The 12,191-nt window shown below is 42.8% G+C and overlaps 1 protein-coding gene across 1 annotated transcript; it reads left to right on the top strand.

Moving 5' to 3' along the window:
* The first annotated feature begins 1,421 nt into the window (after positions 1 to 1,421).
* LOC146968550 (uncharacterized) lies at positions 1,422 to 10,039 on the top strand. The gene is made up of 13 exons (XM_085759260.1): positions 1,422 to 1,506; positions 4,146 to 4,413; positions 4,500 to 4,552; positions 4,770 to 4,961; positions 5,159 to 5,245; positions 5,341 to 5,469; positions 5,566 to 5,610; positions 6,069 to 6,086; positions 6,191 to 6,268; positions 6,391 to 6,490; positions 6,652 to 6,769; positions 6,886 to 7,030; positions 8,604 to 10,039. The coding sequence occupies exons 1-13, from the start codon at positions 1,422 to 1,424 to the stop codon at positions 8,777 to 8,779; spliced, it is 1,494 nt and encodes a 497-aa protein (XP_085615386.1). The 3' UTR covers positions 8,780 to 10,039.
* The last annotated feature ends 2,152 nt before the right edge of the window (positions 10,040 to 12,191 follow it).

Here is a 12,191-nt window from a genome sequence, read left to right as displayed (position 1 = left end):
GGTGAAAACGACTCGAGAACAAACCTGCTGCAGGATCAGCTTCAGTCGTTGGATGTGGATCTGCTGAACCAGGACCAGCTCTTAAATACTCTGAGTGACGCGGTGCACGGTGACAGAAGGTCAAATATTGTGTCGTGTCTCCAACTATTAAAAATTTGAAATAATAATGCCCCTGGTGTTTATCGAAGGACGTGTCGCCCAGAGCGTTTAGGCAGCAAGTCAAAGTCAAGTTTGATGTCTTCTCTGGAAAAACGTTGGCTCATCACACACTTATTGAAATAAACTTAATCGCCGATGTGAAGCACCTGATGCAGGTAATTTCTTTGTTTCAGAACATTTCATAAAAGTAATAGTACATTTTTGTTAAAATGTGTTCTTCCTCAAGTTTTTTTTTTTTAGATGATAACATTTCCTTCTCAAAATGTTGGTTAACTATGCTTTTTTCTTCTAATCCTAACCCTGAGTACATAAATAGACTCACAATCATTTATTCAGTTGAAAGTATTAGGGAAAAGTTTCCACCAATTTCTAAAAGCTATTTTAATTTTTGTTGTTCAATTACAGTTAGAAAGAAAAAGTACTGTAGTGACTCGATTTAAATTATATTGCCCCACTGATCTATACACTATTACTATCTATTGGGTCATTGCACTTATTGAAATAAACTTCATCAGATCATTTTATTTTTTATGTTAATTCTGTGTGAAGCACTTGATGCAGGTAATTTCTTTGTTTCAGAACATTTCATATATTTTTAATATGAATGGTTCCATCAATCAAGTGTTTTAAATTATCATTATTCTTGCTGATGTATACAAACAAACCATCCTAAAGAGTCTTCCTCTGTAGGAACATATTCATGTTTTATTGTTTCTTCAATAACATGTTGATTCATGAAACAACACAAAACATTTTCACTTTGCAAAAAAAAAGAAATAAAGTCAAATTTAGTTTTTAAATGATAACCTGGACACTTCCTTCTCAAAAAGTTGGTTGTCCTTTTTTTCAGTAGCCTACACAAATACACTAACAATCATTTATTCAATGGAAAAGTTTCCACAGATTTCTTAAAAGCTGTTCACTTTTGTTGTTAAATATGAAGTAAAGAAAGAAAATCCAGTTCCAGGAGAAATAGTGGGAAAGAGGTTGAATTGATATTCACGAGCGCCATCATGTGGCTTCACTGCAACAAAGGTCTTAGTTGGGAGTGTGCAGTTTTAAAAAAAAAAATTCAAACAATTTGCGTTTTAAAAAGATAAAAGAGGAATCTCACACACAAAAAAAGTGCATTTGACAGTTCTGCGCATGCGCTGAAACAACCTGTCAAGGAAGCTGTCGTTTCCTTGAATGAACTGTCTGCTACACAGAGGAGTGATAGCCTAGTAGACGCTCTCCTCGTCTGTCCCGCTGCTGCTCCGGGGATGAAGCTCAGTATTATGATGAAGCTCCGTACATTCACCGCAGTGTTTTGGTTTTCTCTCTGCAGCGTCCAGCTTCCGGTGTCAGGTCGGTAGACTGTTAAACAGTGTTGCCAAGTCCGCTTATTATACGCGACTTTGGGCTTCTTTTTCTGTGTCGCTTCTAAATATTGGTCGTCGCGGGTTGCGGTTTTTTTGGGCTTGTTGTGAAAGTGTAGTTGCTTATTTGTGCTTGTTTCCAGCTCCATGAGTTGTCCTGCAGATATTTTCGATATGTTATTTATTTTAAACGCAGGATAGTTTGTCCTCTTGCTACATCTGTCACCCCCGTTCCCTCCGCCCCTCTCTTTCCCCCGTGCACACACATTTAATTTAATTTAATTGCCACAGTGATAGCGGAGGTGTTCGGTGCACTTAAAGGGATAGTTCAACATTTTGGCAAATTGGCCCATTGCCATAATCGCTATAGTCATAGCAGTAGGTTCATTACCTGTAATTGTAGGTGTAAGCTATTTTTAGAACGGCGGAGCAGAGCCGTGAGCTGCTCAGAGCTACGCTATGGAGGCTAAGGGAATTTCTTGGTTTCCCTCATCAAACTCATCAAATACACAATCCCAAAACTCCAAAACGCTTTCGAGGACAAGTTGTGACCTGCACAATCACCACACTATGAGATAATAATGGAAAGTTACGAAACAGAGCCGTTTTCGAGGTAAATACAGAGTCTGCTTGCTGAAAAACTGTCCCTGAACGCAACGCGCATCAGCGGTTTTGCATGAATTTACCTCTAAAACAGCTCCGTCTCGTAACGTTCCATTATTATCTCATAGCGTGGTGAATGTGCAGGTCACAACTTGTCTACGACAGCCTTTTGGAGTGGTTGGGTTGTGTATTTGATGAGTTTGATGAGGAAAACCAAGAAATTCCCTTAGCCTCCATAGTATAGCCCTGAGCAGCCTGCCGCTCCGCTCCTCCGTTCTAAAAATAGCTTACACCGACAGTTAAAGGTAACAAACCTACTGCTATGACTATAGCGATTATGGCAATGGGCCAATTTGCCAAAATGTTGAACTATCCCTTTAAAGCAACGTTAAAATGTCCGGTTTGCAAGCGGAGTTCGGCAGGGAAAGCGTCTTATTGTGTTTTTATAGGCTGCTATAAAGTTAGTTAGCGATGTAAATCCCCATGAAACACAAATATATGTTAAATGTTATATATAATATGTTTTGTTGTGTGTGTGTGTGTGTGTGTGTGTGTGTGTGTGTGTGTGTGTGTGGGTGTGGGGAGAGAGAGATTTCACAAGAATTTTATGACGAATTTAAAGCAGAAGTAAGCGACCCGGTGGTTTTGTCTCTAACTTCCTGTCAGTTGATGGAGTTAGCAGTCCCCACCCTTGTCCCTATCATGTCACCACTTTCACGCGCATCCCTTGGCTGCACACACAGAGAGAACTGCCCCTTTATGCCGTTCTCTCTCCTCAAGAAGGACTTTGATATAACCAAGGGTGTTTTCACACATCTTTAGTGCCAAATGTTAAAATGATACATTGTTTCATTTTTTCAGTTGCGGTTGCTTTCACATCTGCTTTTTGTCACTCGGGACCAAACTTGGAGAGCGTCACGTCTCCATGACTACTGGCTGAAATCTGGAAGCGCTTATTGATAAAACTTTCATGATGGAGACTCAATAGGGCCGGTTGTTAGTAGCTCTGGTAATTTATTTCTATATTGTTTGCATGTATAACTCTGTTTGGTACTTCCGGCTGGTTTCCGGTGCTCGGTCCCGTTAGTTCCCGGTTAAACGTAAACACGGCGGACCTCCGCTGCTCGGTAACCACGGTAATCAGCTGCTCCGCGGACCCGAGGGACGGACCCGCTGACCTGTCCGCTGACCTGACACGCACCGACCGGCTGCCCCGCTACTGCTGCTTCGTTTGTGGGGACAGAGCTGCGTAGGACCGGAGCACCGGGCGGTCTCCCCGCTGCGTTAACCCGTTGTCAGCGACTACGGGAGCCCTTTTAGCTCAAACTTGTTGAGTTCGCCTGGCAGTTGGGTCGCACCAGAGTGCGGTTGCTTTCACACATCAACTAGTGCACCAGAGACCGAGACCACCTCCTCAGGCCGCACTAGTTTTGGTGCATTGGAGTGCGATTTGCTTTCACACCAACCCAAACGGGACCAAATTTAGTGCGATCTAAATTTAGTGCGCACTGTCACTACCCGATTTGCATCGCTAGCCGATTTGTGACAGCTACGTACGACAACTCCACTTGGACAAACTTGAATTGACTTAGGATCACTGCCCTATGTGCGTCGCCAGAGACGGTTTATCTTTTTATTAAAAAAAAAAAAAAAAATTTATTAGTAATGTAAATTGAGGGTTCGTTGTGGTGGTATGGATCTTGATGCTCAGAAAACAGGAACAGATGCGGACTTTTAGTGTTTACTCTAGTCTTTTCTTGTGAAAACACCCCAAGACTTATATTAACACAAACATTCTGCTTACTTCTGCTTTAAGTTTATCTGTAGTGTTTGTGAGGTGTTTAGAGCCAAGTACAGTCATTTTGTCTTTCCTCAAGAAGTTTTGAAGTTTCATCCTGGCCTGATAGAACCATGTTATTTTTTGTTTACGTTGTTGGAATTTCTCATTTGCTGTACACATGTAATAAAAAAAACAGTTATCGTTTAGTACAGGTCATGTATTGGTACTTGTTCTACCTGGACCAGGTAAGGCCCTACAGCCCGGCTCTACGGAAGTCTTTGTTGTTGCTGCTGGAAAAGATGGCTCCCTCCCGTGCCTCACAAGGGCCTCAGGCGTCACCGCTAGGGAGTGGTCAAAGGTGGACGGTTCGTCTTCAACCACAGTTAGTGTTGTTCGTGACGGAAAGGTTCTGGAAAAGGAGACATCGGCAGAGTACCGCGGTCGGGTGGAACAAATGGAGGATGGCACTCTGAAGCTACAAAGAGTCACGCACCGGGACAGCGGTACCTACAAGTACGTCATGTTTCAGGAAATTTATTGTGAATTTTCCACCAGTATTCATTAGATTCTTAACTTACCTCCGTTTGTTTATTGTCCAGGTGTTACGCTTTCGGCGAATCTGCTGAGGAAGCGTTTTTCTCGCTTGTTGTTGGTAAGACAGCAGCCATGCTTTATTTTTATTGATGCAGCTAAACATGAAAACAACTGCATAGCAGGTCACCAGAGGCATTAAATCAAAGTATTGGACAAAGGAAAACTGTAATGATCACTTTGATGTTTCTGGGGAACATGAATGTCTCCTCCAACTCCCATCGTCCAATAGTTCTTAAGAAGTTTTAATGGAACTCAAAAATGTCTCTCTCTCGCAGCTCAGATGTCCGAGGTCCAACTGACTGTGGACAGTTCATCCAATGAGCCGCTTGTACGATGCGAGTGCAGCGGCTGGGGCCCAAAACCACAGATTTCTCTGTTAGACGACGAGGAAAACGACCTCCGGGCTGAGACCAATTCATCGGACGGACCAGACGACTTCTACGCCGTCAATGCGCACATGGTTAAAAGTAGGTCGTCCAGGTCGACCAGTACCCGTGCTTCTGTCTGACTTGAAATATTTGTAAATTCTTCCGCTGGTCTTTAACATTTTTTGTTCTCCGGTCATGAGGATCTAGATTAAGCCGGTGAACAATCACCTGAGCAGGTTTGTCATGGTCATTTGTCATTTAACTTTTGTTTGCTTGTTTTGTTTCTGTTACAACAGGAAAATTAAAATCGGTTCGATTCTTGACGTGTCGAGTGAAGATTCCTGAAGTGAGTCTGGTGAAGGGGAAGACGATACAGATCTCTGGTAAAACGTCTAATGACTTGTCAGTGTTTGTGTTGGTTGGCAGCCTCAGAAGGATTTCTTCCACTTTATTTATGAATTCATGTTTGTTTTTGCAGACCTGAATCGTCCGGATGCAGCAGAGAGTCGTGGATGGAACATCATCCTGGTTTGTGTCGTGGTCGTGGTTACAGTCGTGGGCTTCCTTGTCGCTGTCTGGAAGATTGAGAAGCTTCAACCTCTGATAGGTTGGCCCACTTGTTTCTTTGTTTTTTGTTTTCTATGGTAAATTAGTTTGTTGTTCCGGCTGCTTCACTACCTTCCTGTCTGGTTCTGTGTTGTAGAGTTCATCCTCAGATTGATCCCATCACCGGCCAAAGCAGAAGAAGGTAAGTTCTCCTTTCTTGTCTTTTAATACCAAGGGGGAAGTTGTCGGTCTGACAAGTGAAGCTCACTTCCGTGTTCAAAAACTGCAATTCCCTCGGCTGTCGCTGGGGGCTGGTACCAGAAGGGAGCAATTTTTGGTCTCTACCCCCGCACACACTCTGAGGGGGGTGAATTTTTTTTAAAAACTCTACCGTTTTATTGTTATTAGGTTTAAAATTCTGGCCAATTAGGGCGCGGAAACGTTGAGTGACAGGTCCGGAGACAGGCTGCTTCGAGGCCAGTGGGCGGGTTCTCGGCCGCCATATTTTAGTCACAAAAACGACTCCTCAAAACCAACGGGTGACGTCACGGATGCTACATCCATATGTTTTACAGTCTATGTTTGATACAGAGTTTATTTGAATGGATACAATTGATTTTTGTGGTGATAACTGAAACTATGTGTGTGTTCTTTCCTCAGCTGAGCCACTTCTCAAAGGTACGTCTCCAACTCAAAGACACTTTCCTCATTAAGAGGTTCTAAAAAGTCTTAAATTGTACATTATAGAAGACTAAAGTATCCTCCGTCCTCTGTGTCCACAGACTACAGAGATATCTCCAAAGTGGAAACCAGAGGAGCGTCCGAGGACACTGCAAAAGCCCATCTTAGGATGAACTACGGTCAGTTCAGTCAGTTTTCACCTCCACCTTCTCTCCAGTCACAGTCGTCCTTTAAGGAAATACTACAACCTGTATGAGCTCCGATGTCAGATCACAGCTCTGATTTGTTGTCTCTGTTTCAGATCAACCTCTGGATGGAGTCAGAGCTTCAGAGGCGCTGGCAAAACGAGACCTGGAGAGGATGAACGATTACAGAGAAATAATCAACAGTGTGGGAACAGAGTACGTTAACGTGACAGCTCAAACAATAAGCTGGTTTGACGTCTCTTACGAAAACTTTCTTATCCACCGAGTGGAAATTCCTCTTTGTTGTAGCGTAGCCTCTGGTTGTTGCCGTCGTTGTCGTTGTGTTTCATCTCTGAGTTTGTCGTTGTGTTCTGCAGAGTGGGCGTCCACCCCGGCCTCATCGCTGCCATCATCTCCAGACAGTCGGATGCTGGAGCGTCACTGGATATCAGTGGATACGGACAGCGCGACCCAAACTGCTTTGGTCTCATGCAGGTGTGTGTGTGTTTACATTTAGTTATGAAATACTCACGAGATGTCTTCTCATCTTCTCATCCCCAACCTGCAAGGCTGCTGTGATGTCTCATTTGTCATTAATCTCATCGTGACAGATCCACAAGGCTTACTACGTGGACTGCGACCGTGTCGGCCCGTACAGCAGGGAGCACCTGGCACAAGGAACCAGATTGCTAGCCTTGCTCATCAAGAAAATGGCGAAGGAGAGGAATTCATGGACCAAAGAACGACAGCTGATGGGTAAAAACATGGCCGCCTCTGCCCCCTTTCTTCTTCAATGGTCGGTCAGGTCAGATGAGATATTCTGGGCCTGTCCCAATATGCACACTCGATCACACTTACACACTTGGGCACTTGGCGTGTGCGTTCATGGGCTTAGTGTCAGTGCGCAAGTGTGTCCCGTTTCTCCAACGACTGAAAGTGCAGCGCGCTTGATTTGCACTTCACCCACACTTAAGGTAAGACCGTAAATATTACCGCCAAGTATAAATCCCACAATGGGGCGGCAGTGGCTCAGGTGGTAGAGTCCAATGATCAGAGGGTTGGCGGTTCGAATCCCGCTCTGTCCCGGTTGCTGCCGTAGTGTCCTTGGGCAAGACACCTTACCCACCTTGCTCCTGATGGGTCGTGGTTCGCGCCTTGGCAGCATGGCAGCTTCCGCCATCAGTGTGTGAATGTGTGTGTGAATGGGTGAATGTGATGTACTGTAAAGCGCTTTGGGTATCGTTTCAGGTAGAAAAGCGCTATATAAATACAGACCATTTACCAATGCACCACGTTTAGGAAATGTGATTGAATTAATCTCAACAAAATACTTTCTATCTCAGACTTTTTGTTTTATTTACTTACGGAATTGGGCTTACACCTTTATGATTTGAATCTTGCACAGCAAACAGCAGCATTGATTAAAACTGTTGCTGTGTGTCTGTTTGTGTGTGTCGTAGTTGTGCTACTGTGCACAGCGTCACAGGCTGCACTTGTCAAGTTTGTGCCGATTGCTTTTAAATATCCCCCCACACGCTTGGCCACTTAAAGGCCCATGCTGTGCACTTTTCTCTGGGTTTATTTACCTGCTGATATCCCTAACAAGATGTATCATTGGTTTTGAGTACCTGTGATCTGCTTAATATCGTTTATATTGCCCCTTTCTGTTGCCTCTTTCTGGAGTTCTAACAGGCACAGGTCATTTGGCCAATCAGAAGAGAGAATGAGAACCTCTCCTCTGATTGGCTGACTGTTTTAGAGTGGCATGTGGTCGGGCCAATCACAGGCAAGTAACTGAAACCTAAGCTGCATTCATAGAAATTGAAAAATAACAACTGGTCACGGTGGGCGGAGTTACCTTGTGTGTGACATCACAGAAAGGAGGAAGTGCTATCTGCTCGTCTTAAAGAGAATGTTCCTACAAATGGGCGCTGTGTGTTTCTCCGTTTATGACCAGTTTGATGCATGGGACAGTATATACGTGGCCCAGAGACCTCCCCAAGCATGAAAAAATAACCAAAATCACATTTTTCATGCCATGGGGCCTTTAATACACGCTTGAACACTATATGCAAATATACATTCCGCCGGCAAAACGTCACCAAAAGTGTGTGCGTAACCAAGCGCACTGAGCCAAGTGTGGAGAAATGGGACAGGTCCACAATCTCTTTAGGCCTCGCTCTTCTCCATCCCAGTTGGACTAAATATGTTGTCTGTTTTGAACCACCACAGCAGCTTTTGTGTCTGCTGCGGTTGGTGAAAGGTATTCTGGGAAACCCTGTGGTTCCAGCCCTGTCTCAAGGTCTCAGCTGTCTCTGCTGTGTTTCAGGAGCGTTGGCTTGTTACATCGTAGGAGTAGAGGCCGTCCTGGATTTAAGGGAGGACGAGGACGTGGACAGCGTGACGCGACATGAGGACTTCGCCAATGACGTGGTCGCCAGAGCCAAGTGGTTCGCTGGCCAAGACTTCACATTCAACCAGGCTTGGGCGGTATCCAAATTTTGATACCGTCAAACTTCCTCCACATTTTACCACGGTATACGGTATTACTGTGACGAATTAAAAATGATGACGTAAGTGGCATTACCAAACATTGGCTTGTGTCTTCACCATTCAGAAACTGAATACTAGGGCTAAACATTAGCAGACCAAAATCTCATTGGTCGATTGGTCGCAGGAAAGAAAAAAAAAACTTTTGGAGCCCTGTCTTGTCAAAATTAAGTCAAAATCAATATGACCGAACTGTATATGAAAGGCTATAGGGCTTTTATTTTGAAGGGCCAGATACAGGAAGTCATGGCACGCAGTCGCTGACAGTTTTTTTTTTTTTTACAAGACACGCCAGGTCCGGTCCCTTTTTTTTTTTTCTTGTCAAGAGCGACTTTTTCCGATGTTGTTCCAGACGTTTCTGGTTTGGAGACGTATCACTGCTGTTTTCAACGATCAGCGGGACCCGTCCCACAGGCTCACCAGCGGGCAGGTAAAATTAGGCTAAAACATATTAAACTAACTGAAAATTCAACCACACATAAGTGCTACTGGACATATAATCAATTTTAGATATTAAATTACTTTTATTTCATATTTAATCCTTATCTCCTGTATAATTGCATTGCATTTTTTCATGACGGTATTGAAATTGATACCGTTGCTATTTTTAAATACCTGTAGTATACGGTATTACCGTAATACCGCCCAAGCCTACATTCAACAATTAAAGACCAAAATACAATGGATCACAAACAGTGTAGCTGCTGACGTGTTCAATCTGCTGAAGATGTTTCAAGATGCTGGTTGGTAAAGATGGTGCCAGCCCCAGTCAGCAGCTTTCGCATGATACCGATAATCTGCTGCCAAGTGTGTTTGTATATGTGTGTCCCTAAAGTGCCACTGGTTTAAATAAGCAGGCCAAAAAACCAAAGATGTTTTCAGAACAGTCCTATTTTTATGTTTGTATATGAGCCCAAAAAAAAACCTACTAATGCTGAAGTGGACTTCCATTATAATGTATCATGTTAGTATCAGGTTCTCTAAGTTACTTGAAAAAAAAAACAATCAGCTGCCTGGAGTGAAAAAGGTACAAGTTTAAAGTTACTGTAAAGAAATACATTTCAACCAAAGAAACTGTCGAACTACTTATTTTTTACGTTTTAAAGAATCACTGCTTATGATAAAAACACAATCTAAGAGCTGTTTTAGAAAGGGCTTCCTACATCTCTCTAACTTCAGTATTAATGTCAGTGTTTCATCATCATTGTGTGTCTTAAATGCCTTTTTCTCATTTTGCTCATGAAATGTATCATAATATCATCATAATGTTTTTCAATACTTTCCGTAGAATAAAGAGTATTTTACCAACATCATGAGAGTGTGTAGTCAGTTTATCAGGAAACAAAACTGAAACCATTAAAGGGTCTGGACACTGTCTGCAAACATCTACAGCCAAGATCAAAAAGCTGTGTACAACCTGTTTAGATAAGAGTTCAGCTTTTACTTGTAAACTGAGACACACTCTGAAAACGTGCAGCTGAACTATAATGACTGGAGGACTTCGTCATATGTTTCAGAACATTTCATATATTTTTAATATGAATGGTTCCATATAATCAAGTTTTTTTTAATTATCATTATTCATGCTGATAAACCATCCTCAAGAGTCTGACTCTATAGGAACATATTCACGTTTTATTTTTGTTTCTTCAAAAAGACATTTAACTTTTTTTCTATAACTTACATGAAACAACACAAAACATTTTCACTTTGCAAAAAAAAAGTCAAATTTAGTTTTTAAATGATAACCTGGACACTTCCTTCTCAAAAAGTTGGTTGTCCTTTTTTTAAGTAGCCTACACAAATACACTAACAATAGATTTCTTAAAAGCTGTTCACTTTTGTTGTTAAATATGCGTAAAGAAAGAAATCCAGTTCCAGGAGAAATAGTGGGAAAGAGGTTGAATTGATATTCAGTATTTTTTTTTCAGTATTTTTATTTCGCACAACACACATGATATTAGTGGACAGAGCAGAAAAGAACGGAAGCAGATATGTGGAGCGCCAGGTCTCCCAGGAAGCTATTTAAAGCTTATGGCGGGAGCCTCAAACGTAATACTAACATATTACATATTCATACATATGTCAAATCATGATAGAATTTTAGAAAATGGTCACCACAAGCCATAGAGACGTTACAGGACTGCTTTGACTCCACTGATTGGAGCACTTTTTGGATGGCTGACCAGGACGATATTAACACCTACACTGACACTGTTACATCTTACATTCACTTTTGTGAGAGTTTATGTATTCCAACTAAAACAGTGACTGTGTACAACAACAACAACAACAACAAGCCCTGGTTTAACAATGAAGTGAGGTCACTCTGTAGGAAGAAGCATGATGCATTTAAGAATGGTGACATGGCCCAATACAAACTGCTGAAATATGAATTTCAGCGAGCCGTGGTCAAAGCTAAAGCTTCCTACAGAGCTAAGGGACTGTTCGTTATTTATCATCAGTGCCACCGGAGGGATTCACAGGACTTTTTTTTTTTTTTTCATGACCCCCCTGTCGGAGTCAGTAAATTTTAACATGACCCTGCATTAAGCCTTATCAAAAGATACATGACCCCCCCCCCCCAGCCATCGACACGTGACATCGCATCAGCGGCATCACGTAGCGCGTGACACTACATTATTTCATTTTGACAACCATGTGTGCAACACCTTCTCATCAATCCATGCCATTTATCAGCTGTTATTAAAACCCAACTCATCAATAACAGAATCGCGATTTTGGACCAGCTCACATTACACAACAAGCCATTAACAATTAATCCACACTCAAACCGAAGCAACAATAATGTGAACCGTACTCAACAACAACGTATTATTACAAGGTTTACGACATGACAGACAACTGTGTGTGTGTGTGTGTGTGTGTGTGTGTGTGTGTGTGTGTGTGTGTGTGTGTGTGTGTGTGTGTAAGAAAGAGAGGGAAAGAGAGAGAGAGAGAAAGTACGTAAAACCAGCTAACTGTTAGCTACCGTAGCTCAGGCGTCGGTCTCCCGTCAGGTAAAAGCTGCCGTTTATTCCTCAAATGTAGTTCATGAAGTTGTCCTCTCCGGTACAGTTATCCATCACTGCTGTTGAATTAGCCGCTAAACTGCTGGACGCGAAAACCGAGGGGGCGTCTGTTTGTTTACAATTCACAAAAGCAACGTGAACGTACGTGCTGCTCAGACTATGTAGAGTTACGCAATGAGGCAGGCAGGCAGCGTAGCCTCTGTATGGTACTGAAGTTAAACTCACTCACCCATAAAATACGTGCTAAGCCGCGGGCAGAGCCCTTATTGAGTTCTTGGCGAAGCGGTTAGCATCGTCGCCTGCGGTGCGGGAGACCCGGGTTCGAAGCCAACTCA

Source organism: Trachurus japonicus, chromosome 18 (genome assembly GCF_045865225.1).
Source record: "Trachurus japonicus isolate A0001 chromosome 18, Traja_1.0".
NCBI classification, from domain to species: Eukaryota; Metazoa; Chordata; class Actinopteri; order Carangiformes; family Carangidae; genus Trachurus; species Trachurus japonicus.
This window is presented reverse-complemented; position numbering and strand designations above follow the sequence as displayed.

Bases quoted from the DNA above. Each gene is read 5' to 3' on its own strand.
- LOC146968550 (XM_085759260.1), top strand. From the start codon at position 1,422: ATGAAGCTCAGTATTATGATGAAGCTCCGTACATTCACCGCAGTGTTT. The intron at 5,246-5,340 runs GTAAAACGTCTA...TTGTTTTTGCAG, and splicing joins GAAGACGATACAGATCTCTG to ACCTGAATCGTCCGGATGCA. The intron at 6,770-6,885 runs GTGTGTGTGTGT...TCATCGTGACAG, and splicing joins ACTGCTTTGGTCTCATGCAG to ATCCACAAGGCTTACTACGT.